General features: G+C 37.8%; 1 protein-coding gene across 36 annotated transcripts in view; it reads right to left on the reverse strand.

Moving 5' to 3' along the window:
- The window catches only part of LOC117207745 (myosin heavy chain, muscle), a 41,018-nt gene that overhangs the window by 1,103 nt on the left and 12,712 nt on the right, over window positions 1–27,203 (reverse strand). For 4 of the 36 annotated variants that reach the window (XM_033448234.1, XM_033448239.1, XM_033448238.1 and 1 more), the window contains exons 9-25: window positions 26,765–26,902; window positions 26,069–26,338; window positions 23,191–23,361; window positions 18,578–18,757; window positions 17,934–18,352; window positions 16,328–16,448; window positions 13,439–13,702; window positions 10,900–11,109; window positions 6,669–7,042; window positions 6,286–6,514; window positions 5,899–6,182; window positions 5,167–5,245; window positions 3,837–4,566; window positions 2,835–3,196; window positions 2,305–2,700; window positions 1,834–2,178; window positions 1,475–1,723 (exon numbers count right to left, since the gene is read on the reverse strand). In XM_033448234.1, coding sequence (XP_033304125.1) covers window positions 1,475–1,723; window positions 1,834–2,178; window positions 2,305–2,700; window positions 2,835–3,196; window positions 3,837–4,566; window positions 5,167–5,245; window positions 5,899–6,182; window positions 6,286–6,514; window positions 6,669–7,042; window positions 10,900–11,109; window positions 13,439–13,702; window positions 16,328–16,448; window positions 17,934–18,352; window positions 18,578–18,757; window positions 23,191–23,361; window positions 26,069–26,338; window positions 26,765–26,902 — 4,821 coding nt within the window. Of the gene's footprint in view, window positions 1–833; window positions 896–1,474; window positions 1,724–1,833; window positions 2,179–2,304; window positions 2,701–2,834; window positions 3,197–3,836; window positions 4,567–5,166; window positions 5,246–5,631; window positions 5,711–5,898; window positions 6,183–6,285; window positions 6,515–6,668; window positions 7,043–10,899; window positions 11,110–13,438; window positions 13,703–15,359; window positions 15,478–16,327; window positions 16,449–17,344; window positions 17,463–17,933; window positions 18,353–18,577; window positions 18,758–20,008; window positions 20,180–21,474; window positions 21,646–23,190; window positions 23,362–25,193; window positions 25,365–26,068; window positions 26,339–26,764; window positions 26,903–27,203 lie in introns of all 36 variants that reach the window. The other 32 variants (XM_033448249.1, XM_033448248.1, XM_033448246.1 and 29 more) reach the window with 18 other exon arrangements.

Consider the following 27,203-nt stretch of genomic DNA (forward strand, 5'->3'; position numbering starts at 1 on the left):
ATTTGTTTCTTGTTAATTTGATATTATATCGTTTCTAACGCTACGATATCGCAATGCCAGTTTATAAATGTATACCATATGTCTTTAATTCCATCCCTAATCCCATCCTTCACCAGGATCTAGTATCGCTGTATGCATTCAAAAAAAGAAAACATTTTCTGGAGATAGATATTTAGACACGTTCTTTGTGTCCTTCTCATTCATTCTGCGTGTTTATCGCACATCATTGGTATTGGCAATTGAAAGACAACAATGGGATATGAATCGAGGGTCGTAATACCTCTCTTAGACAGTTGGAATGATTTTGTCTGCTTAGTTTCGTGAAAAGAATCATAAAGTGGATGATACATCGACTAATTGCAAGAACTAATCTAAGTATCTAACAATAATTATATCGAAAATCGGAATTAACAACGAAAAACGATCGATGGAGTTATGTCTTTACATCGCGTCGCGTCTTTCATCCGTCTAATGTCTAACGAAAAATCTATTCACATGTAATTAACCAGTCACTAACCAAGCAACGATTCGTCTATATTCTATATTATAACAGAGGGATCGGTACAGTGATCCGTTCGTGAACTATCATGAATTTGTTTGGGATAGGTAATACACAACGTTAATCAATGACTAGGAGCAAGCTTCATACTCGTAAGGTATGCCCCCGTCAAGTGTTATCAGCTTTTCACACAGGTTCAAGAAAATAAGACATTGACGATCGGCGGATTGGGGATTCGGAACAGTTCTGTCTATGTATAATTGCTTTCTTGCGATTACTGTGCTTTTCCATGTGTCGACACACACACGTGCTTATGACACGTGCACAAACTTACATGGACCGGCGCGGTACTCTTTACTCCATTGCGGAGGGCGCCTTACGGGCCTTCTGTTGGGGCTATACAGGGACATACAGATTTACAATTAGAGATAATTGCCGCAATCTCTACTTTTCTTTGTACGCAATAGTTATTCTCTTTTCTTTCTACGACTTTTTCTTCTCGTTTTATAGGAAATTTCGTTCTCGATCGCCAACTTGGAAATCCTGTACCATTTACTATGCCGTATTGATTTTTATAAAATCGAGATTTTCACATATCCTGCGGAATATACACGTAGCTCGATACATTTTAATAAGAGATTGCTACACGAGCTACGGAAGAGAGATCCTACTGCTATTCTACGAAAATTTCTCTTTTCTTCATCTACGTCGCTGATAACGTAAATCTCCATTTTTCATAGCACACGTATCATGGAATTTCTCGGAAAATTTTTAATCGAATATTTCTTCCAATATTATATAATCAAGTTATATTAAACCTTATATTATTACAAAAGAAATTAATCGTCAAATCAAAAAATGTAAAAAGAAAAAAAAAGGAAGAAAAGTATCATTTTTAAATACGATACGAAAAGAAAATGTAGGAAATTGAACGAAGAGAATAAAAGAAACGGTAGTAATTGAATATTTGCTTACCGCTGGGCTCAATCCGCGCGCAGCACTTCCTCCGCGTCCTTTAGTACGGAACTTGGTAATTGCCTGTTCAGCCAGGTCCGCCCTTTCCTCTGCCTCCTCGAGCTCTTGTTGCGCTTTGCGGAATTTCGCGAGATTCAAAGCAGCGATTTCTTCAGCTTCCTCGATCTGCCTCTTGTAGGTCTTGATCTTCTGTTGAAGCTTATCGACAAGGTCTTGCATGCGCTCATGGTTCTTGCGGTCCTCATCAGCCTAAACATTTATAGATTTAGAATAAGCTATCGCTGAAAATCTCGATAACGCAATCATTATTATTATACATTATATTTTATACGATATGTATATATCGTACGAACTCGTACCTGGAAGCTGAGTTCCTTGATGCGACGTTCGGACTTGCGAAGATTCTTCTGAGCGTCAGCGTGTCTCCTCTGTTCTCCATCGAGTTCGTTCTCCAATTCACGAACACGTTGTTCGAGCTTTTGAATTGCCTTCTTACCACCTTTCAGGGCATTCGCTTCAGCTTCGTCGAGACGCACCTGGAGTTCCTTGATCTGAGTTTCGAGTGCTTTGCGAAGCTTCTCTTGCGTTTGAGCATGATCTTGTTCGGCTCGAAGTTCGTCGGCTAATCTAGCGGCATCAACCATGGCTTTCTTTGCTTTCTCCTCAGAGTTCTTTGCTTCGTTCAACAATTCGTCCAAGTCAGACTGAAAACAAAATAAATACGAGTCTCATTCGGATTTGTCGTCTTTTTCGAATATTTCGTCGGAGCTTTTATAAAATAAATGTAAATGTGAAAAATTAGAATCGAATAGAAGGATAAGAATGCTCACGTGAAGGGTTTGCAGCTCAGCCTCGAGTTTTCTCTTGGCAGCAGAGATGGAAGCATTCTGAGCACCTAGTTCGTTGAGTTGCTCGTGGCAGTCGGCCAATTCTTGTTCAGCCTGGCGACGTCCGCGGTCCGCTTGTTCGAGAAGAGTACGGCTTTCTTCGAGTTCGTTCTGAAGCGCGTTCGCCCGGCGTTCCGAAATTCCAAGAAGTTCTCTCGCTTCGTCGCGAGCTCGTTGTTCTTCCTCGAGCGCGGTCTGGACATCCTTCAGCTGCTGTTGGTATCTCTTGATGTTCTTTTGAGCTTCGGCATTCGCTTTGTTCGCATGATCCAGGGCGATCTCCAATTCGTTTATATCTGCTTCCAGTTTTTTCTTCATGCGCAAAGCCTCGGCCTTGCCCTGAAAAGTTTCGTCAAATATGTATCATGTTTGCCTCGAGGAATCTTCACGACATATTATGAGATTTTACTGCTACCGTTTTTATAAATGATCTAATAACCGTTTCAAAGAGATTTATCCGACTTTTTACGAACCTTAGCTTCAGCTTCGAGCGATGCCTGCATAGAATCGAGAGCACGTTGGTGATTCTTTCTGGTATTTTCGAATTCCTCTTCCTTCTCCTGGATACGTCGGTCGATTTCTTGTCTGACTTGACTCAGTTCAAGTTGACTGCGCAATACTTTGTTCTCTTCTTGTTCCAAAGCGGCCTCTGCTTCTTCTAGAGCAGCTTGAAGTTCATCCTTTTCAGCCTCCAGGCGCTTCCTGGCTTTTTCGATCTCGTGAATATTGCGTCCACCTTCGCCAATTTGATCCAAGAGGTCTTTTACTTCGTCGGCTAGATTCTTGTTCTCGCGACGTACTGCTTCCAACTGTTCTTGACCTTCTTCGTACGCACCTATACGGATATATTGATATTATAGAAAAGATGTGTAAACAAGTAAGCGTGAGTCAAAGGACGACACGAATCGAGAGCGACTTATGTTGTTAAAACATAACGACAAATAAACTCCGGGCAAAACAATGTCGCCGCTACATGCAACCGTCAAATTTCATTGAAAATTGAGGTTGAATTTTCCGACTCTCCTCTGACCAGTATAAATAAACAGACGTGATCGCGTGCCAGTCAGTGTCGACGAGTTATCGACGCGAGTTATCGACGCGAGTTATCGACGCGAGTTATCAGCGCGAGTTATCGATGCGAGTTATCGACGCGAGTTATCAGCGCGAGTTATCAACGCGAGTTATCGATGCGAGTTATCAACGCGAGTTATCGACGCGAGTTATCGACGCGAGTTATCGACGCGTATCTAGCGAGCACCTATCAAATATCAATCAACAATCTTCTTTCGTGATTTATAAACTGTACGAGTTAACGAATATAGCCTGTTAACTTATTTATCATTTTAAATATATTCGACGGTTTCAACAACGAGCAATCTCGTCCATTAAACCTCACCGACCGACCGCTCTCTACACATAAACCTCTACACAAGAATCCTTAAACAATTTGAAAATGGAAAAAAGTAGATGAATACCTCTGAGCCTGAACAATTCCGTGCTGTAATTGCGGCATTCCTTCTGACTGGCATCGAGTTCGGCGGCGAGATCGTCCACTTTGAGTTTCCATTCGCCGATAATCTTATCGAAGGCCTTCTGTTTCTTTTCGGCGGCGTTGGCGATCGCGGTCGCGCGATCCACTTCGATCTGTAAGTCCTCTACCTCCGTCGACAATCTCTGTTTCGTCTTCTCGAGAGCGATAACCTTTTGGTTGAGGGATTCGATGGTTTCCTCCGCTTCGGCCAACCGTGCCTGCAGCTTCCTCTTAGCTTCCTCGAGTTCTTCCGCTCTCGCAACGCCCTCAGATTCGTATTTCGTGCGCCATAATTGTGCCTCGGCGTTTGCCTTGCTAAGTTGCCTCTGAAGATCCGCTTTACCTTCGGCTTCCTCTTCCACTTGTTCACGAATGTTATCCAAATCGTGTTCCAAGTTACGGAACTTGCCAAGGAGAGTAGCGCGTTCTCTCGATTCTTCATCAGCCAATCGTTTCGTGTCTTCGAGCTGCGTTGTCAGCGAAATCTTGATCTTCGAAAGCTGACTAACTTGCGATTCGGCTTCCTCTAATTGTCGTAGCAGATCACTGTTTTCGATCGACAGTTTCTTCTTCGCAGCATCGAAGTCATTCAGAGTACGGTTCACTTCCTCCAGTTTTCCTTGGGTTTCGTTTAATTGGTGTTGCAATTGTTTCACGATCTTTTCTTGGGCAGCCTGTCACCGATTTCGATAGATGTATCAGACAAATTGTTTTATTATTTTCAAGTGAATTCACTTTTGGAACAATTTACGCTAATTCGACTAGCCGATCGATGCGAATATCGCAAGAGTCACAGAATTATTCGCACGATCGAGAATCTATCGAAAAATTTTTAGTTTTATTTTATATTAGCAAAAAAAAATACGGTCTAACAGTTATCAATTATGTCGTTTTCTGATTCCGTGTCACAAAATTATCCATATACTTTTCATCGAGTCGACTGTTTGGCGTGTGAATAATTTTCTAATACGCGGTACATGTATACATATACAAGAGAACAATGTGTAATATGTAGCGATAAATTAAACAATTGTCCAAAAGTGAAGAAAAGAAGCTTGGAAGAGGGAGGTACACACGAGGAACAAGCTTTGCAAGCTGGACATACTTTCGACCACGACGACGTAAGGTACAGATAAACACGTTCATCATGGTAATCGCAAACGTCGCACGTTCGCCGTTTCCGTTTCTCGAACTGTTTCGAGCTGCCTAACAAAGCTGTTAGTTGCGTTAGTTTGCTGCTGGATCCCAGACATTTCTCGACGAACGATTCTTACCTTCTCGTTGCTTAGTTGATCTACCGACGCGCGCATGTCGTTTAATTCGCTGAAGTATTGAACCTTGTCCTTTTCAACTCTAATTTTCATGAAAACAGACACGCGAAATTGGTAATTAGTATTTAGGACACGACCAGGAAAAATTGGAGTCAGTACGACGAACGGTGTAATCGTAACATTACAAAACGTATACGGTTCGAAAGATACTCCATTAGCGACAACATTCTAAAAATCAAATATAGGATTAAAGGAGAACGCAACCACCGGAGCAATAAACAAATAGTGAAACATTTTTCTTCAAACTCATTCGGGGACGACTAGACGATAATTTCGATATAGTGTGGTAAGTTTGAACATGGATTAAAAATATCCAATAACGTGACAGTGGTAACGGTGAGAAATGTAATTCTGGAAACAAACGTGGACAAATCATATGGACATTCTCTTTGTTTCTTAAACGTGTACCTTTTCCCTTGAAACCTGATCCGTCGCGGCACGGGAATTGTTCAGCTCGGCATGGATATCATGACGACCCTTTTCAGCTCTATCGAAAACATTTCATTATATCCCCGATTCTCGATATGAATCGTTTTACCTTTTCAAATTTCTTTATCTTTAATCGAAAGTTAACTTTTTCGATAAAAGTGCAAGTTTTATTGGTGAAAATTTTCAGAATCGCTAAGATTTCTTTTCGAAACGATTCTATCGATTAAATTGATATTACTATCTTACCTGGCCTTGAGTTTGTTAAGCGTATCAATTTGTTCTCCCATTTCGGCAACGGCATCGTTGTGCTTTTTGCGTAAACTCGCAAGAGTGGCTTCGTGTTGAATGTTAGCTTCCTCGAGGTCTCTGCGCAGCTTGCTAAGTTCGGCTTCTCTCTTCTTGTTGAGTTCAATTTGGGCAGAGGTGGCACCGCCAGCTTCCTCGAGACGTTCACCAAGTTCCTCGAGTTCTCGTGCCAAGTCACTGCGCTGTTTCTCAGCTTTCACGCGAGAACCACGCTCAGCTTCGATCTGTACGGGAGGTGCAGACAAATTTATCGCATCGACAATTTATAAGCAAGTAAAGTAATTTTATCGGCAAGATTGGCAACATATATGTTTTTTTCAGGCTAACCTCTTCTTCCAGTTCTTCGATACGGGCTTGTAATTCCTTAATTTGTTTCTGTAATTTGCCTACTAACGACTGTTCGTCTTCAAGTTTAGCGGTCAAAGACGATAATTCCTTGTCCTTACGTTGAATGGTTTGTTCGAGTTCCTTCTTATTTCTCTCGAGGTCAGCAACAGCTTCCTGTGTAAGTTTCAAGTCGCCTTCCACCTTTCGTTTAGCTTTCTCTACGTCGGCTCTGCAATGTTAAACATTTATAAATATATATATATATATATGTATTTAGATAGCATACGAGGCTGCGTGAGTTGCAAATATTATGATTACTATATACATACATATATGTATACATATAGTATTCATATTAGTACAGTTTAGTACATTGTACTAACCGTGATTTCTTTTCACGTTCGAGGGAATCTTCGAGTTCGTCAAGAGTGTGCTCGAGTTTGACTTTGACTTTGTTCAAGTGATTGACTTTATCTTCGGCAGCTTGAAGCTCTTCGGCAGTTTTCTGATTAACTTCACCTTGATTCTTTTTCTCTTTGTTCAATTTATTGATCAGTTCGTCTTGATGAGCGATCTCGTCGTTCAAATTGCGGATCTGGTGGTCCTTCGTCGCCTTATCTTGCTCTGATTTCTGTAGGTTAAGCTCGAGGTCCTCAATGTCTTTCTTTAGACCTGCCACTTCTTGTTCGAGTTTCTTCTTATTTTGGAAGAGATTGTTCCTGGCATCTTCTTCTTCTTTGAATCTGTCATTCAGATCCTGCAATATAAGAATACTTTTATTTTTACCAATGCCATATGCGCTTTATATGCACCTGTATTTCGCTTTATATCGTTCAATTAATTTTTTTTTTATTCCAAGCTGCGTATGTGTTTGCTCCTTTCAATTGCTCTCTCTGGAGTAACTCTGTCCGAGTTACGGGATATCTTTTCATAAATCTTTCTAATTATTTTATCGAAGTAGTTGTAAATTAACAATATTTATTTTAAATCAATCTCTGCTCTAAATCTCTGCTTCTTTGTTTACCTAGAGTAAATCAAGATTAACATATTATAAATATAGTTTCATAATACAATATGATTTGATTTAATTTCAATTGCATTTTGCAATTTATATTTAATAGCAGGCTATGAGATTAAAAATTAGGGTGCATATCGCTTAATAGTTAATCGTAATATCGCGTTTAACTAATTTCATGTGCTTAGGACTAATTATTGTATCGTATTTGTTTCTAATATTAATGTTATAATAAAAAAATATCGGTAAATCAAATTCGAAATAGATAAGAAAGTCCATGTGGGAATTCGACAGACTGTTGCAGACTGGCCGATTAAAAATGAACAAGTAGAAAGTAATTCGATGTAATATTACAATTTCAGAAGTAGGAAATGTGAATGACGACTACGAAGAAATATCACGGTACCACGAAGCCAAACATTTTTTCCAAATAATTTTATTTAATATTTATGAAAAATAATGAAAGTCAACGTTTTATCCAAGTTAATTATTAATTTATCGAGGCTCGATCCTTTTTTCCATTTCTGATATCGTTTCTTTCTTACCTCCGAGTAGTTAATAATTATCGCCATTCGGAGAAATATTTATAATCAGCATGCAATAATCTTTTACGTCTACATTTATACATTTTCATAAATACATAGATAAATGACATTTATCATTGCCATTGGTATTTATGTCGTTTTCGATATTTATTCTCATTTGATAATATTTAAAATACGAGTATCGGTAGTTTCTTGATTAAAACACAAGTGTCAAAGTGTAGGTAGGACTGCTTAAGAGCCTACGATACCAACGACAGAAGAGCGAAGCAAATACAATGAAAGATATACGATATATTTTAAAGAGAAACGGAAATTGAAAAAACATCGCGATGATTTTACATTGTAGAAGTATTTGAAAGTCAGAAAATTTCTGAAACGACGATGGACGGTGAAGTAGTTGCGCGATGACGTGCATAAGCGCACCAACGTATAAATACACTATACACCTGTTACCTCCTTCGTTTTGTCAGTTATTCCAGCACATAACCACGCCTACTTTTAATAACCTGGAATCTGGGATCGACGGCAACTAAATTTGGCCGTGTCGAAGGTAGGGGCAAAGTAGTCAACGTCCCTCTCCACAGCAGATACCCTAAACTGATTTAAACACATTTTCTTTCTCTCACTTTCTTCCTTTCTTCTTTGTTTGCTGTCCATATATGGCATCGCATAATTTCATACACGTTATAATCGCGAATATTGAATAGAATAAATTTGATAGAATAGATAGAATAAATTTGGAAAATTCCCGCTCCGCAATACGAATGGAAAATGATCAATTATCGTCTAAATTAAAAATTCGCATTTTAGCTGATACACGAGATAATTTTAAATTTAATCTAAAAAGAAAAAGACGATCTTGTACGACTGGCGTTGACATTAAGTACCAGTTAGCCAGTCGTTTAAAAGGTGCCCGTTAAAAATAGTCCAGTACTCTGAAACGAATCATATCCTCCACGGAATTCTTGGAGTTCTTTTTATATTACGCGATGAGATTCTTCGCTGTCCGATTTCTTTCGCCAAATGTTGCTTTTACAAGGCATTCCGTGAAGAGATCTGCGTTACGGAAAGAGTCGCGTAAAGACTCACCCGAGAAACGGCGAAAGGAACAAAGGCATGATTCCCATAACGTAGGAGTTAACGTAATTCAAATTATTTCACAGCTATAATAGCGTTTGTTTTTCGGTTTTACGTTCAAACATAAGACATTTCTATCAAAGATACGTCTGTTTCAGTTTATCTAGTATCGGAATACGTTATTTATTCGCACATCACGATTATACGGATTATAAGTTTTAGAGTTAAAGTTATGCTCGTCGGTTTCTAAGTTCTGCATTTCGAAAAAAGAAATATCGATATAAAAATCCGAACAAGGGATAAGAGCAAATAAAATCGAATAATGGAATGAAATGATAAAAACGATTCGAAGGAAAAAGGTAAATTATAGCGAGGGAATAGAATTAGGAGTTGATATTCGTTATGGAAGATTTGTTAGAAGGTTGGACAATTTTAGAACGAATGTGGAAACGAGGGATGATTCGTCGCGCAAGAAAAATAGCACGGAATGGAAGAGAGATGGAAGAGAACGCACGAAGCGAATACAACGCGGCATGGCGCGGTGGTCGAACGAGTCTGACTAATGACGCGCCTTTGCTACTTAATGCCCGCGCTTACGAAACGACGCGACCACGATGTATCAACTCCTGCCAGGTGCATCATTTTCTGTAATCCGAGCCAGATTCGTTTAAATTATGACGAGCTTGTAAATTTTAAACTCGAGCTTCAGACGTGTCGAAATCTGTTTACTTTCGAAATCTTTTCAAAGTCGTTAGTTCGCGTTACCAGAGTTTTAAATTGCATTCCTTGTTGATATTGTAATTTATACAATATTTTCATTCGACGAAAAGATTACGCGCATTGCAAGAAACGAGTTCAGTCGCTTATAAAGCCTTATTAAGTACGTTTGAACGAAAAATAAAAAGAGTCATCAGATTATTATCTTACTCGGTTACTCGTGTGAAATTAACAGAATTTTTACTAAATTTTTTACGGACGACACTATACTTTCGTATCACGGGAAGATAATCGTAAACATATTTCTATTTCGTTAATCCTTTAAATATTTAATGTCTGATTACGATATTCCAGGCTGCTGGAATACCTATAACCTACGAACGAAAAGCTTTGACCGTTCGATTCGGTCTAACACGTTCTAACAAATTGCCGAAATTTATTTTAAGGGCGGTATGCGAAAGATAAACAGATCGAAACTAGCAGTTCTGCATTGTAAATAAATTTTCGTATTTTTTCGCCGCGCTACATTCCCATGGATATCTATTTAAAGCTTCACTCTGCCGCTTAACTACGATTATTTTCATTTCCAATACTTTTCCTACGACTGCGGCCGTAATACCTCGAATGTACGACCTCGGATGATTTTAGGAATGTTAAGGAGACATTAATAACCCCATTCCTCTTTATTTCGACATCTAATCGGTCGTCTAGGAGGTATAATTACCGTTTGTCTGATTCATAATTCGATTCGTGGAGGGCGTATATTCATCATCGCGTAATGAGTTTCGTTATCGATGAATCGTGCCAATTGAGCTACTTTCTGATATATAAACTGTGCAAGACGAAACCACCGTTCGGCCTTTCCTACGCGATTACAAAAACGGTAACACAATTTTTTGCAAATTGTAATTTTTGTAAAAATTACTTTGCTTCGGTTACTTAAGCGAATAATTGGCATTTCATAGAAGAGCCTGCATCTATATTAGATAATTGACAGCAAATTTTTGATATCTCCGTATCAATCGATAATCTATCGATAAATTTATTTAGTTCTCGATACGCTACCTAACAGCCTCTAATTTCATAAAAATTACTTAATCAAATCTAACATCGTTAAATCAAAGAACTCTAGCGTATACATTTTATACATTTATACTCTACCGAATAATCTTATGTAAATTGCATTCTTGTTTTTCCTTCTATCGGGAAACATCCGTCATATATAATATATAATATAATTATCGATGAATGAAAGCTTACCTGAAGTTGTGACTCGATATCGGCTTTCTGAGCGGCCAATTTCAGAGATTTCTCCATATATTCCGAGAGGGAACCTTTTTCACCATCCAGTTGTCGTTGCAAGGCATTCCTTTCGGAGACAAGTTTCGTGTTCTGCTCTTCGAGTTCCTTGCGCAGTTTCTCTTCCTTTTCGAAGGCTTCCTGAGCTTTTCTCGCTTTCTCCTCGAGCGCCTGCAATTGCGATTCCGCATCACCGTTGGATTTCTTTCCGTTTACTACGGGATTCGAATCCTCGACCAACGTATCACCCATTCTCTCTTTCTCTTTCTTGTTCGAATTCACAGATCTCGGTTCGTCGATAAGCGCACTAATCGATCGCAACTAAACGGCCGCCCCGCGGTTATAACGTGAAAATTAATAAACGATCGATCGATCGATCGAAGAATCTAAAAAGAGATGCCTCGCTATCGGAGGAGATTCCACGATCTTGTTCGAAACTATATTGTTAATACCGAATGAGAAAACACGGCTCGAGCGTGGGACGGCTAATCTTCGTGTTCGATGTCGATGTCGATATCGATAATAAAAATGAAAAGAAGAAATCTTTCGATCGTGTTCGTGATAGTATATTCGTCGTAAAAAAAAGGCGAGGAAGGGGCCCAGGTCGAAATAGAAAATTTTTCGAAGATGCCGGCGCGAGATCGAGTATCTGACTGGTCTTCGGTTTACCAGGGGCTCAACTTTTCTACCCAAAATCCCCCTTCGTAGTCCTCGCGGAGAATCATCGTCGCCGTCCCCACTCCAGCGATACTCATCGTAGAAAAATATTTATAACCGATCTCGATGACGAAGGAGGGACTTATACGTGTGCAACCAGAAGGAGCTACCATGACAAACCGAGCAAGTGGAGGGGGATCGACCAAATTAGAATCTCGTTCCAGTAAGCTTCGATCGACCAAACTCCAGTCTCCTTTTACGCTCCAGGGAGTGTAATACCGATACCGACCTCGTTATTCTCGCGGGATCAACCTATGCCGTTGTCTTTCTCCCGTAATTAGGAACGACCCAACAGCGATCCGTGAACGGTGCTAAGATCGTTTTACCCGCGTCGCGTGGTTAGATTTATGCCGTGGTAATATCATTTATAGCGGGTGATACTATTTCCGATTGAATGCAATTTCGACTAATTTATTTTCGTTGACTCGGTGGAAAACTCGAATAATCGCTAGATTACCGTCGAGTACCGACCTTACTCAGACAGACCAGACTGGTCTAGTTACAAAAGATCGTTTCTATTTCTGTACCTTCGGTTTGGAATCGATCGGTAAATCAATGTCCATTGTGAAATATGTACGAGTTATCGTCAATTATCGAATAGTTTCCTACGCTAAGTAGTCGATATTAATATATGTATTATACCGTGACTTAATGTCACGATCGGAATCTCCAATTCGAGGATCGAATAATAATTAGAATTTCATAATTCCACGCTTTTCTTTTTAACTATTATTCTATAAATAGTTTATACGATTCTAACTATCGATATCGGTATTTCGAGTAATTAACTTTTTATTTCCTCAAATGTTGCATCGTGTATTCAAGTATCGGACGCACTCTTTTATCTTTAGTATCTTGTTTCCAAAGATAGCTTTCCAAAATAAAATTGTACTAAATATACCGAAAGGCGATTTCATCTCTAAGATGAAATTAGATAGCGTGAATAATCGGTGACACGACGTTCGTGATGAAATCGGGAGTTTGGAATTTTTTAGGCCCTAAGTTTGCGAGGGAAATAATATTCCTGTTCTATTTACATTATCACGGGTAAATAAGTACGCGCACGTTAAAAAATACGAGAAAGAGAGGGGAAGAGTGAAATATTTGAATCGTGGCGGAAAAGCACGTGCCAAATCATGTTGGAAACCTATTTATAGTATACTAAAAAAAGATGGAACGAGCTAACTTTGATTCTTTTATAACGAAGTTTTCATAGTCCACGTATTGCAAGAATGTTTGATCCTTTATGCAAATTACATCAGACTCTGCGTTTAAATTTGATAAAAATATTTCAATGTTAGGTATTCCGATTAACGGTGGAGTTTCCGACCTTTGACATCCAGCTAAATATATTACATATATCATTTACTTATTTATTGGAACAATGATATAACTCAAAAATCATGATTTTAGGGAAAACGAGTTTGAATGTTTTGCGCTGTTATAGTTTCATGGAGAATTTTTGAAATTCACTTATAGAACTCTATCAGTAGGAAGTACAAGGGACAACTTTTTTCTTCCTCTATCAGTAACTCAAAGACTACAAATTTTGAGTTATATCACCTTTTCAGCAAATAAGCGATGTGTATGTAAGTGATTCTCATAAAAGAGACTGTACTATGTATATTTGAAATTCTAGAAGAAAAATGTTTGATTTTATTAACAATTTTAAGAGAGAGAGAGAACAGGTTCGTAGGAAACTGTATGGAAATTCTTCCGAAAGATGTTCGATTAAAAGTGAAAAAAATAAGAGAAGAGTGAGATATTTAGTTGAAACACTTACGGCAAGCTCGTCCTCGATACGAGTAACGTTGAGAAGGGGCTTAACTTTCTGCCACAATTTCCACCATGGCCAAGTACGAATTTGCAAGTATTTCCTCAAGTTCCTTTGTACGACGACCAAAGCCAAACGTTGATCTTGCAGTTTCTTGTAGTCTTTTCTGGACAAGTAACCTCTGATGTAGGCTTGCATCCAAGATACGATTTTGCTAAGTCGCTCGTCACGAAGTTCTTCCATCTGACCCAGAACTCCGGCACGGAAGAACACCTGTTGTTTTTTTTTTGTAAGTAGTCGAATAAAGAAATATTCCAATTAATAATAATTCCTTGGACATTCTTCCGTAATTATTATACTTTGGTCACTTTCATTACTTTCAGTGTCAAACTTTTTCTATAAAATTGACAAAGCGAAAATGTTCGCATGGTGTAATTTCCTCACAATCACGATACGATAGAGACGTTTCGCTGTATAGAATTTGAAATTTACAAAGCACCGAATTACGTATATCTTTTATTCATAATCTTTCAGTCGTGTTTCTCGGATACAGGCATATTACGTTTGTGCCATGCAAGTTATAAACCGTGGAGAAATCAAGACAACGACGATGAAATTAATAGCAATAAAGACGAGCGAGTCTTTGATCTACATAACGTAAGTAGACGCGAATAGTACTTTCAATGAAGATTCTTATTCTAAATATAACTCTGATACTAGTAACGTTATGATACGACTACTGATCTAAAACTAAGCGAAAAAAAATTGTCGACCGTTAAAGGTTCAATGATTCGATGTTCAGCGTTACAGAGACATAGATACCAAAATCCTGGATAAAATCATCATCGTTAAATAATTCCGTCGTTGAACGTTTATTATACGTTCACATATTCCGAATCGAAGTAATCAAAGTAACCAAAGGTAAAAGTCATCGGTTAGTTAAATGCAGAATTTAAAGAAGCGGAACACTTATCTGACGATAAACACAGGCATATTGCGGATTAAGCAAAGAGTTACTTAATCGATCTGGAATATTAATAGGCGAAAGAAAAGTTACCTCGCAGCTGTCAAAAGAAAGAAGGTGTAATCGCATCTTTGGTGCAATAATATCGTATCTCAGTTATAACGAGCATTAAGAAGTATCGTTTACCGATGCTGTATGATTGAACTTTGCATCCTTACACTTTTCTTGCACTTCGTAAATTCATTTGCGATACTACTATCTCACGATATCGTTGGTCGATAGACCGCGTTTACACGTTTGTGCGAAACTATGTTATAATTAATTATACAGGGTAGTCCGGTAACCGTAGCAGAATCGGGAAGGAGGCGATTCTACGTGTAAAATAAGAAAAAAATTTATTGCAACATTTTCATCGAGGCTTTGTTTTCGAGAAAATCGACTCTGAAAATTCGACAAGTATACTTCAATTTTGCTACTTCCGGACTGAACAAGAGTATAAATAGTCGATAGAGATATAAATTACATTTGTAGAATAAAATTGTTTCACGTGTATAATAACCTCTTGTGAGCTGTTTACTTATACGGTGTATGATACGTGTCGGTATTTCACCAAGTTAAAGTATCCTTGACAAATTTTTGATCTCGACCTTCTCAAAAACGTCCTAATATATTTCAATATATTTTTGACTTATATTTTCACGTAGGATCACTCCTTGCTCGTTTGTAGTATGATTATCGTCCCATCCTGTATAACGTTCGAAGGATGAAACAAATCGCTATATAGATTCAATTTCTCTAGTCATGTTCGTAAAAAGCGCATGAATTTACATAAATATGCTATATATATATGCGTGTGTTCCCAAGAATGTCGAAAAGCATAAGAATTAAAAGTTGGCTGTCGTGAAGGAAAAGCGTTCCATGTTGCAGATATGATAATCGAAGTAACAGACCAAAGGCGTCTAATACCTTGGTGAGACCCATGCGATATAGCTCGGGCTCCAGATTGATCGCGTCCAAAATCAGCTGGGTCGCCTTTTGAGGGTCGCATGGTTCTTTGATGGCATTGGCGCACAGAATTTTGTATCTGCGGTGGTTCGTTTTATGGTTGCGGTATGGTTGGGGTACGGCACAACAAATAAAAATGATCACACATGGTTAAACGTTTGTAGATAATCTAATTGTTAGAGTACTAATAACGGGATTGTCTAGGATAACGTGAGATCTGTCTTGCAGTTGATCTCATATAAGGTATTATACGTATCTCCAAATATTTCTAAACTGGAACTCGGAAGATGTACGGGATATGTCCTGTAATCTGTACTCTAATTACAGTATAATCGATCGTATATGTACATGGTTCTACGGATTTGCCACGTACGCTTTTAAAATAGAAGTTGAAAGAATCACACGTTCGTTCCGTTTCTCTCTGTTTCATCGAATATCTATGATTCACCATCGAAATCCAATCAAAACCAATACAAATTTTCCAACTTCTGTTTTAAAAATTCGTAACGTTGCAAAGGAATTACGATTTTTTAGGCAACCTTCGCATATATTTTAAAGTCCTCTTCGGTTAAACACGTTTGCATTTGCGTTTACGCTAGGCAACATCGATTATTATTAATGCTAGAGCTGTAATTCCTGCGAAATAATTCTTTCGTTCGATCGATCGATACAGATAGCGCGGTGAAGCGTTAAGTTGAAAAGTATCGCTTCACCGTCCTCTATATACGTACGCAGAATAACTCTACAAATTTCAAAAATTTGAATTTCTGCGTTGATGTTTTCAACGACGAAAAAGACCCGGTCGAGTTCGAGGAATTACACGTTAAAAAGAAGAAGAGGAAGAAGACAAAAAAGCTCGTTATGCGTAATGAATATAATTGACATTAGCGTGCTTAACGAGCAGACCGTGACCGCGAAAGGAAACATGCCTTGGTGTGTCCAAGACGATATTGATCGGGGTCGAGGCCGGATGCCTCCAAAATCGCCTCTGCAGCCTTCTTCGGGTCAGCACCCAACTTCGTGACTGCTTGTGGTGCCAGAATCTTGTACCTAATGGTAATGGGGTCGCAAGCCAAGAAAAAAAAGGTGATGGGTCGTTATTAGTATACAGGATCTCTAAAACGTTCACGATTAAACGATCTGTGTCCGTACGTATTGCGTCGGATCATATTCGAATCGGTAAACGTAACGGAGATTTGCTCCGCGTTTGTTCCACTTCTTTCCACGTTTTACATTTTCTAGGGGTCACGTAAGACCTACTAAGGGTAAGACCGTATTTGTAACCAGCCAATGATATTTAAGTTTTTAACTACTTAGGGGGTAGGGCAGTTTACATAATGGGCATGGTCGCTAATAGACGTATAGGGTACCTTCAACTATATGTGGTTCGTGCAGAGATTTAATACCAAGGGGACGGGGCTCTCTAAGATACACGTGTTTAATACGGACCACGCATTTTTACCACGACACCAGGGTTCATTCAACGAAGAGTCGGATACTCCTGAAAACGCTCGGTCAACTTCGATTATCCATAGAAACGTAAATAAAAGTTGAACGAATAAAAAGAATAAATGCCAAGCAATTGACCAACCACCTAACTCCAGATAAAAAATAAAATTAAGTTCGAATTAAAGTGAACCGATGGAAAATAATAACGTACACAGCTACGGGAAAATTACGCAAAGAAACGCGAAGAATCGTGAAATGCTACGATATGCGTATAACTTGACGTTTGTCGCATCGAACAATCCAATCGAAAATGTTAAATATTGTCGTTATGGAGAAGTTATCCGAGAGGTTTCGAGACAGTATCCTTCTCTCACTACGGGGACAAGTTTTAAAATTTTAAAATTTTGTTCGGACAATACGACGATATTCTACGATGGATAACAAAAGGGAATCAAACCCAAGAAAAAGATCAATTTATTCGGGGATTTGCAACTAGCCTTAGTATGACCAATCCTGTAGTTTTCCGGATCAAGGCCAATTTCATCAAAACATTTCTGAGCGGCTTTCTTTGGATCCGACTCAGAGGCCATCGCGGCCGGCGCTAAGATCATGTAACTGTACGATCACAACATAAAAGAATCATTTTATAATGATATCATTCATATTCGAACGTTTCTAATTCTCGATCTACATTGGTTTCGGTCAATGTCATTCGTCTTATCTTTGTTAAAAAGATTACTCGATAAATTTCATAATAAATTTCAGCTCCAACTCAAAATACGTAATATAAAACAAAAGCTAAAAAGGTGTAATCAATGTTTAGCGACGTTATCACGACCGATGCTTTTACGCATTGGTATAACTCGCGTTACTATCTCTACCTGATTGTATTTACATATTTCGAAAGTAGGAACGCTCTTTTGCAAAAAAATATATTTCCTCCTTCCGATTCGAGATGTTTCGACGTATTTGTTATCCCGTATGTAATAAAAGAAGCGACGTTTTTATGACTATCGTCGATCTTGAAGTGAGAGAATATTAAGAGAAAAAATTGTTCGTGTGTAATAAAGGAATGCACATTCTTACCGTAGCTTGAAGTCAGGATAGACCATTCTGTTGGGGAATCCTTTACGACAAATACGGATGCCTTCAAGTACACCGTTACAAGTCAACTGATGCATGACGAGATGAGAATCTATGACACCCGGCTGCTTCATTTCGTTGGGGATGATACAACGGACGAAGTGTGGTTGGGTAGCTCTCAGAGTAGTCATCAGGTTGTTCAATTGTTCCCTATAGGACGATGATACCGTCGAGAAACCACCGCCCTTCTTACCACGTCCACCTTTCGCACCGCCGCCGCCACCGGCATCACCAGACTGTCCAGGATGGTCAGCGAAGATCTCGATCAGCAGTTTATTACTGGATTTCTTGAACTGATCCACAACAGTGTCGTTCAACGGGTCCTTGTTCTTTTCCAGCCAACCCGTGATGTTGTATGGTACCTGTTGTTCAAATGCTTCTATAGCGTTCGATCCTATTACTTAATAACTAAATACATATTCCTCTCTGGTAGTTTAATCGTAAAACGTTTTAACAACAATTTTCTAGATGAGAAAGAGAGAGAGAGAGTGAGAGAGAGAAGAATAGAGAGATTTTCAATGTGCGTTAGTTTGAAAAGAAAAGAAAAATAAATAAAGCTTTTCGATACAAATGGAGAAGTAACGTACATTTCCGGCATAATGGCCGATAGCAAAGTGAGCTGCTTGCTGGCCTGGTTTCGGCGGTTTAGGCTTCAAGAAGTTAGGACTCTTGCCAAGGTGATTGTTGTTCAATTTCTCCTCGAAGGTCTTGTCAGTGGCTTTCGGGAACATAGATTCTTCTTCAAGAATGGAGAGGATACCCATAGGCTATATTCAAATGCGATCATTCGAGTTAGCTTGTACACTATCTCACGAGAATTTTCGAGAGTAACGCTTTCTTCTTCGTTTAAACGAGCCGAAACTTTAAAGTTGCTCTCATCGATGAGACAATTAACAAATTACAAATGACAATTAATAGTAATATTTTATATAGCTACGTATTTTTAATTCTATTACTTTAATCCTTAACTTCACTACGCACAGGTACACGTAGAAACTCCCAATCTGATATTTTTGACGATAATTAAAAATTAACTTTGTTCCGTTGTAAAAACTATAGTTTCACTACAAACCAATCAATTGCTTTATTTAGCGATAAGTAAACGTTACTCCCGATTATTATTTCAGTAATAAAATTATTCGACAGTGGGCGATGTTCGCAAGTACATCGTTTTTCTTTCCTCTTTGAATCTAAAATCGCCCTTACAGATACTTGGCAAACAAGTTTCTGTAACGAGTAACGTAGATTAAAGTTCGAATAGAATAATACGATGGAAATTAACGGACATGCAGGAATTTTCCCATCGAATCATTCGTCGTCGATGAGTTGATTTCACATCGTTGCTGCACAACGATCTTCTTTTTACTCATCGATAAAAGTACACAAACGCAAATAAACGCATGCTCATGCTGGTACCACAAAAAACAAGAAACAAGGAAAGCGTAGAAGCATCAAACAAGACGGTTATCGTTTGGCTGTTTGTCCTAGTTCTCCTACCTTTGTATTCGGTTGATTCTCGCAAGACCGTACTAAACTCAAAATAAAATTTCATTCGAATTTCTTAAGTTGTTCTTATACAAGAGACAGCGTGTAATAGCTATTAAAGTATTCTACGGAATCTTTACAAGAAGAATTTAATATTTTGTACGTCCTTCGCGATATTTTTACGATAAGCATGCAAACGAAACGATGAAACGAGGAAACTAGGAGAAATTTTCAAACCGAAATGAATTTCCCTTGATTTCGTTGTCGTCGTGAATCCGAGCAGCTTGACTATCAACACCTGACGCACATGTATGCAAAAGATATACGACATCACGAATCTATGAAAAAAGTTAGTGTAATGGGAAAATGCAGAATATAATAGCGTATGATCGCACTCGCATGCTGATGATATTTCTGTTTTGTTGTAAGCTATTCTCTTCGCAATTATCTTTTCTTTTGCAGCGACTCGCTATCGAATGTTTGAAGCTGTCGCCTCTCGTTCCCGCCCGTTCCATGCGACGATGCAACAATACCTTCTCGATCAGATCGATCGTTTGTTGTAGATCCATGCCAAAGTCAATGAAAGTCCACTCAATTCCTTCGCGTTTGTATTCTTCTTGTTCCAGAATGAACATATGGTGATTGAAGAATTGTTGAAGCTTTTCGTTGGTGAAGTTGATACAGAGTTGCTCAAAGCTGTTGTACTGCTCGAGACCAAGGAGGGGAAAAGCAACGGAACAGAAAACAGAGGTAAAAGACAGCTGTCATTAATGCTGCTTACGCAATAAATACTTTGCGACTTGTCAATGGAGAGAGATTCCTTATCGAATCTTTCTTTATCTTTTTATAGGAACAGGACGCATAACGGGGATATCGCTTAAGCACGACATAAGTTACACGTTATGTTTTTTCATAAGGAAAAAATTCTCCCGTTTCCCGTTGGTCTACTTCGAAACAATTAATATTTGGTTTTATCTTGATTTTATCCGTTATTGCTTGTTCTTCGCTCTTTTAATCGGATGGATCAAACGAGTCGTTAGATTCGAAGCAGACCTACGAAGAGTCAGGGAGGTGCTAAATGTTCGAAAATATGACGTAACATTAATTCACGTATATGAATGACACAAGGACATAAAAGTTTATCAATCGTATATCGATAAACCGTAGTTCTAAAGGTTAAAGGCTATGTTTAAATCGATCGATTAAAATATGATAAAACATCGAACGCGATAATTATAACGATCGATGACAAGGTTTTCATTCGAGAAAGGCGTATGACGTATTATTGTAATTATGTATATCGGAGCCCGGTTCGAATTTCACTTTTTAAATAATAAATGTACCATGTACGAGATTCTTCGCCAATAAACAAAGATTGTCTACATTTTTTTAAGTATTTTCTCTTTCTTCTTTCCTTTTCTTTATTTTCTCATTGGCATCTATGTCAAACTTATTTCGCAAATTGCATTTGCCGAAACTGTATATGCGCTTTAATTTGGAAAAATAACGATCATGAACCGTACTCTGTTAATTTTATTGTTCACAGCAGATGGTTTTAATGAGCATCGAGAGGAACGAATTGAAAACGGACAGTGTTGCAACTGCCGTTGCCATTGCAGGGATGAACAAACACAGATAAAAGAGACAAGGGAAAGCAAGGTATAGAGAAACGAAGAAGAACAAGGTAGATGTATCGAATACCTTTGTTTTCGGTGTCAGCGAAAAAAAAATGGCAACAAAAGAAATACCCAATACTGTGATAAGAATAGATAAGCGTGAACAAAATGCGAGCTGATCTACCATCAGAATATCGACGACCAATCAAACAGGTTCTAATCATATTTTTGGTCAAAAGCTCTCGACAAACATCGATGATCGTTTCTATCGATCAGGCCGTTGGCCGTTTCTTCAATTTCTCGTGTTCTCCGTCTGTTTGTCAGTTTGTTTTGCTTTGCTTTGCTGCTGTACTTTTATCTTTCTGAGAAAAGTGCGGGAATACCTTCTCTATCAGTTCGATACAAGCGGCCAAATCCATGCCGAAGTCAATAAACACCCATTCGATGCCTTCTTTCTTGTACTCCTCTTGTTCAAGTACGAACATATGATGATTGAAGAATTGTTGCAGTTTCTCGTTGGTGAAGTTGATGCAGAGCTGCTCAAAGCCGTTGAACTGTCGTGTCGTTGTTATAACGCAACGAGCGTAGTGCGTGACACAGCGTGGCGAATCAGGAAGGATCAAAGGTGATATAAGGAAGGGGAGAGAAAGAGGCAGAAAGAGACAGAGAGAGAGAGAGAGCAGAAAACAAAGAGGAACAAAAGAACACAGTCAGTAGAGTAAGACCAATCGTTTACGATTAATTTCGGGTGATTTATTTTTGATCTTTGCAGCTTCTGGTTATTTCCATACTGTAAAAATTCTTCTATGTTTTATGAATGTACAATAAAGAAAGATGATGATTCGAAAATTACGCTTTCGACCGTTGAAATTACGAAAAGATCACGGTAATCAAGAGGAAGTAAGTATCGTAAAATAGTTGCAAACCAAATAGTCAGTCTTTTGAACCTTCGATGAATTTCCTCTTATTCGTATTCCTATGCATTATTGTATCAATATTAAATCAAGAAGCTGCAAAGACCGACAATAATGTATTTGTCGACGTATATTTAGCATACGTGTATTTCAAGCAGGAGCTACAATAAAAGGTAAGAAATCAATTCGCTTGATATTTTCGAAAACCATTGCTAAAATTACACATGTTCTAAAGTTCTAAACTGTGGTGTTCACACAAATAAATAGACAAATTTGAAACTCTTTGCATGAAAAGAGTATTCTTATTCGTACTAAGACGTGTGCGCTTAATTACACGATTGCTTTACTTTGTGAAAGTATAAAAATGTATAGAATAAAGATATGAAGTAATGAAGTATCGAAGTAAGGTGCTTGGGAGAATATCTGAACTGACAATAAGTAGAGGGTAATGAAAATGTGAGCAACTAAGACATCTGGGAACCATGTGAAATGTGTATAATATATATATTATAAAATATATAAAGCTGTATCACAATGTGTCGGAAATAATTGTAATATCCTATAGAAATGGAAAATATGGAATCTTGTAAATCCATGTATGATAATGAAAATGATCTAAATGTCATATGCAATAGGCTCGAATATGGTAGATTTCAAAAGAGACTGTTGAGAAATTTCGAAACGGATATAAAAATGAAATGAAACGATCGTGGTAATAATTATTCTTCGATGCCTTGTAAATATACGTATAATATATAGTGTAATAAAAGTATACGATGGAGACTATTCTAGCTTAAAAAGAGGTCAAATTTGATTAATGATTCGTGACAAAGTTATAGGATTCGGGTAAATGATAATAAACAGTGGTATAAGATGCCTAAGCGAGACGAAAAATTGCTTGCATTTCACTGGAACGCGAAACCACACGATTCAAAAAAGGACAATACAAAATGGAAAAAAGATCATAAATAACATTTGCGATCAACTCATGAAAACAGTGGACGATCACTATTGCAGTTTGCCGGTAATAAGCGTTAAGTTGTGCGTTTATTAAAGATCCAACTGGTCTTTATGCGTGGATCCTTAGGCTGCATTCTTTTTTTCTGTTTATATTTTATTGTTCTCTATGGCTGGATCCGTCGTTTGGTCCGTTGCCATTCGATCGATTCATTTGTCTTTTTGTACCTTCTCGATCAATTCAATACACGCGAGGAGATCCATGCCAAAGTCTATGAATTCCCACTGAATGCCCTCCTTCGTATATTCTTCTTGTTCGAGGACGAACATGTGGTGATTGAAGAACTGTTGAAGCTTCTCATTGGTGAAGTTGATGCAGAGCTGCTCGAAGCTGTTGAACTGTTCGAGCAACAATCAGGCATGCTTTTTCGTCAATATGTACTACACCTGTATCACTTGTTCTTTGTTTTTCTTTCTTTTCGAGTATATTTCATACACTAGAGGACATACACGTACATACTTTATCCTCATTTTTGGTAAATCTTGTCAATGACACGAGGACCAGTTATCAATCAACGTTTTTATAAGTCAATCGACAAATTTTTCAACGTTACTTGCAAAAATTTCCGATATCGTTATATTTTTAATCTTGACCATTGTCTTTTCGTGTTATTACATATGCATTAAATATCATAGTTTATTCCGTGAAATTCTCCCCGATGATCGACAAGATACTTGTCGCAATATACCGTGAAAAATGTTAATTGTCGATTGTCTCATATGCGACCTATTATCGTATATCGATATAACAGGTATCGTAAACACTTTCTCTGAAGGATAAATTCTCCAGTTTATAGAAAATTATTCACAAATCGTGAATGTTGTTATTTACAAGAAAGATAGAAGTTTGTCTGATAAATTCAAATATGTGTATCTGTATTCGAAAAAGCTCGTTGTTCAATCCATGATTAAATAAAAAACTCGTTAAATCTAATAGCTTTAACGATAGAAAACCGATTCGCTTAGACGATGAAATAGATTCGACAAAAGAAACTTGGTCACGTTTCGTGGAATTTGTTATGTTGCAAATATTTGAATTTATACAGAGAGGCTTTGTAAAACACTACTATACATGTATATTAGAGAAAAGCGTAATACTTGTTGTACTATCGTCTGGTACGTAGATATGTGTTTCAATACACATTCTTTGTAAACGTCTCCATCTACTTTTACACTTTCACCGAACTAATCGTCCAACATATTAGTCTACTTCCTATATGCAACAATTGACAACAAACCACCACTTTCAGTCGCTTTTTTCAGACGAATGCACCGTCCTGTTCCTCGATGGACAGTTGAACACGTATCGTATGTATTTTCAATAATAAGGTTAATACTAACTACAGTAACGTTAACGTTAATCGTCAATTACATTCTACGTAGTCCACTGTTGTGAAGTCCACTGTTTTTACCGTTTCAGAAGAAAAGAAAATGATGCCAATTATAAGATGACCCATGTATCGACGATGATGTAGCACGTATGTATATAAGTAAATAGGAACCAAAGGGACAACCACGTTCTATGCATGAACACTCGTTTCAACGAAAAGTTTAGAAACTTTCTTTGAACGTGCGCTTCTTTGAAAAACGATAAGAGGAGATAAAAGTAAAGATTTCAATTATTCGACAAACGTAATAGAAGAAGAGATTTCAATGCAATACCAGAAAACCGTCTTTTCAAGATGCCATACATATAGAAGAACGCGAATACATATACGAAAATAAGGTCTACTCAAAATAAGAAAGACAAAAGGGATCGGGTATAAATTCACAAATTCATTCGAGGGAACATTATCAAATACTTCACAGGTATAAAACAGGTTCCATGTCAAGGGCTATCAAAAAATAAGTTGGAGGAAACAAGTATTGAAATACGATCATAAACAAAATATCTTTGTAAACATTCAACGATTCATCTAGACAAAAATATGCATACTCGATGCAAACTCCAATCGGGGATATAATATTCGAGTTTCGTAAACTGGACGACAAGTCCGAGTTAGGAATCTCTAACTAAGGTGAAGGGCAAATCTCCTAATGAGACAAACCATCGCATTGTGGAATATTTTGTCTAAACTAAATCAGGTGGAACGGCATAACACAAAGGAAATAATCTACAAAAGACGTCGTAACAAAAATGGAAATATATGAGTTTCACGCTCGGAGGCTACCTTCTCGATCAGCTCGATACAGGCAGCCAAGTCCATTCCGAAGTCAATGAATTGCCAGACGATACCCTCTTTCTTATACTCCTCTTGCTCAAGGACAAACATGTGATGATTGAAGAATTGTTGCAGTTTCTCATTGGTGAAGTTGATACACAGTTGCTCGAAACCATTATACTAAGAAATGAAATCAAACGTACGATTTTTGGAATCAACAGAGACTCGAAAGCTAACGCAAACTAATATTCGAATGATCCTGAAAAAGCATCTTGAGTTCGCCTTCCCTTTAAAAAGTAATATCTTTTGTTTGGTAAGTGTGTAGAAATTCGTGTAGTACGATACTTTATCATTAAATATTTGTAGTTATACTACCTATCGTAACTCTGATTTTTCAAATAATAATCGTGTTTTTCTAGCACGTTGTACAACGGGTAACCTGACCGATTAAATTTGTAAGTTACTCGTTGTCAACGTGTATTCACGATACGTTGCTAAAAATATAATATATAGAAATAATCGGTTTGTGTTTCATGTTTCTAGCATTATTTGTAAGTTACATTGGCGATTTTTAAATGTAAGTAGAAAATTGCCTTTCTCTACGATACAATCGTATCTATAGGTATGAACGGCTTTTCGATATTTTTGCTACGAGTATATGTCTATACATAAGTGTATTATTATACATACGTATACGTACGTACATGTATTTCTATTTCAATTTGGAGTTCTTCAACCGTCTTATTATAAATGGAATATCGTAGCTGAGAAACAAGATCTAGCAACCATGGAATGATCTTGTTTGATAAAAAATCGCCAACGTGAAATATTTGTTCTCGATAGTGTATACATGTATTATGCGTGTGGTATTTAAGAAAACTTACGTCGAAGATTTCAAAACCGGCGATATCCAGTACACCGATGAAATGTTGCCTCTTTTGTTGCGTGTCCAGGGTTTCGTTACATTTTTTGACCAACCACTTAAACAGCCTGTCGAACATGGCCTTCGACATGGCACCCACCGAATATGCTACTTGATCCTTGTTACGACCTTGTGTTACGAACTCGTTACCGACCTTGATCCTTGGTTTCAACAAGTTCTTGTAAAGATCGGCACAGTCGCAACCAAGCAGTTTGGCGACACGTTCACCTTCCTGTCGGATGAAACAACATTTAGTTTGTTATTACGAGCAAAAAAAAAACAGTACAGAATATAATAGTACGTTATTAATCGCGTTAAACTTATCGAAATTACTTCTGCATGGTATCGTGCAGTCTACTATATTTAACATTCGTGATTAGCGTTATTGACTTTTTCTTTACGGCGAACTTTGATATTTCTATTTCTATTCCTATTTCTGATCCTCTAAATGTAAATGAAATTGATGCAAAGTTCGATGTTTTCGTTTGTAATCCTAAAAATGGAAAGATCGAGGAAAAATTCCATAGGCGAAACCTCGGTGAGGAGGTGGTACTACATCAAAGAGACAATTATCTAGACATTAATAAGTAGCCGATGCATTTTTGTGTCGAAATTGGTAGTAGGATAAATTAATTAGGATATTAAGAAGGATAAATACCTCGGTTCCGTCGGCTTCGGCTTGTTCTTCGCGACCTCTTTGCTTGAACTTCATACCACCCATGTGCATGACAGCAGCGGTGATCTTGTAAATGTCGTTCTTTTCTTCTTGAGTGAAGCCCAATACATCGAAAGCTTGCTATTATTGGAAAATAATAATTAAATACCATCGCACACAATGTCGTACCAGAAGTTACGAAATACGACAGAAGCTTTTGTGATACTTTTCATTATGCATGTGTTTTGTATATGCAAATTTCCCGCAAAGATAGTACATGTATAATTAATAAAGCTAATAATTAATAAAAGCTCTTTTGCGGGTAACAAATATATCTAACAAGATACTTCTGATACGATGACAAAATATTCACATTGGAAAAAATACAAGGTTATCGTTAATGGGACCACACAAGGATAATGGCAGATATAATAGCAGATAT

Source organism: Bombus bifarius, unplaced genomic scaffold (genome assembly GCF_011952205.1).
Source record: "Bombus bifarius isolate JDL3187 unplaced genomic scaffold, Bbif_JDL3187 scf7180000008046, whole genome shotgun sequence".
In the NCBI taxonomy this organism is placed as follows: domain Eukaryota; kingdom Metazoa; phylum Arthropoda; class Insecta; order Hymenoptera; family Apidae; genus Bombus; species Bombus bifarius.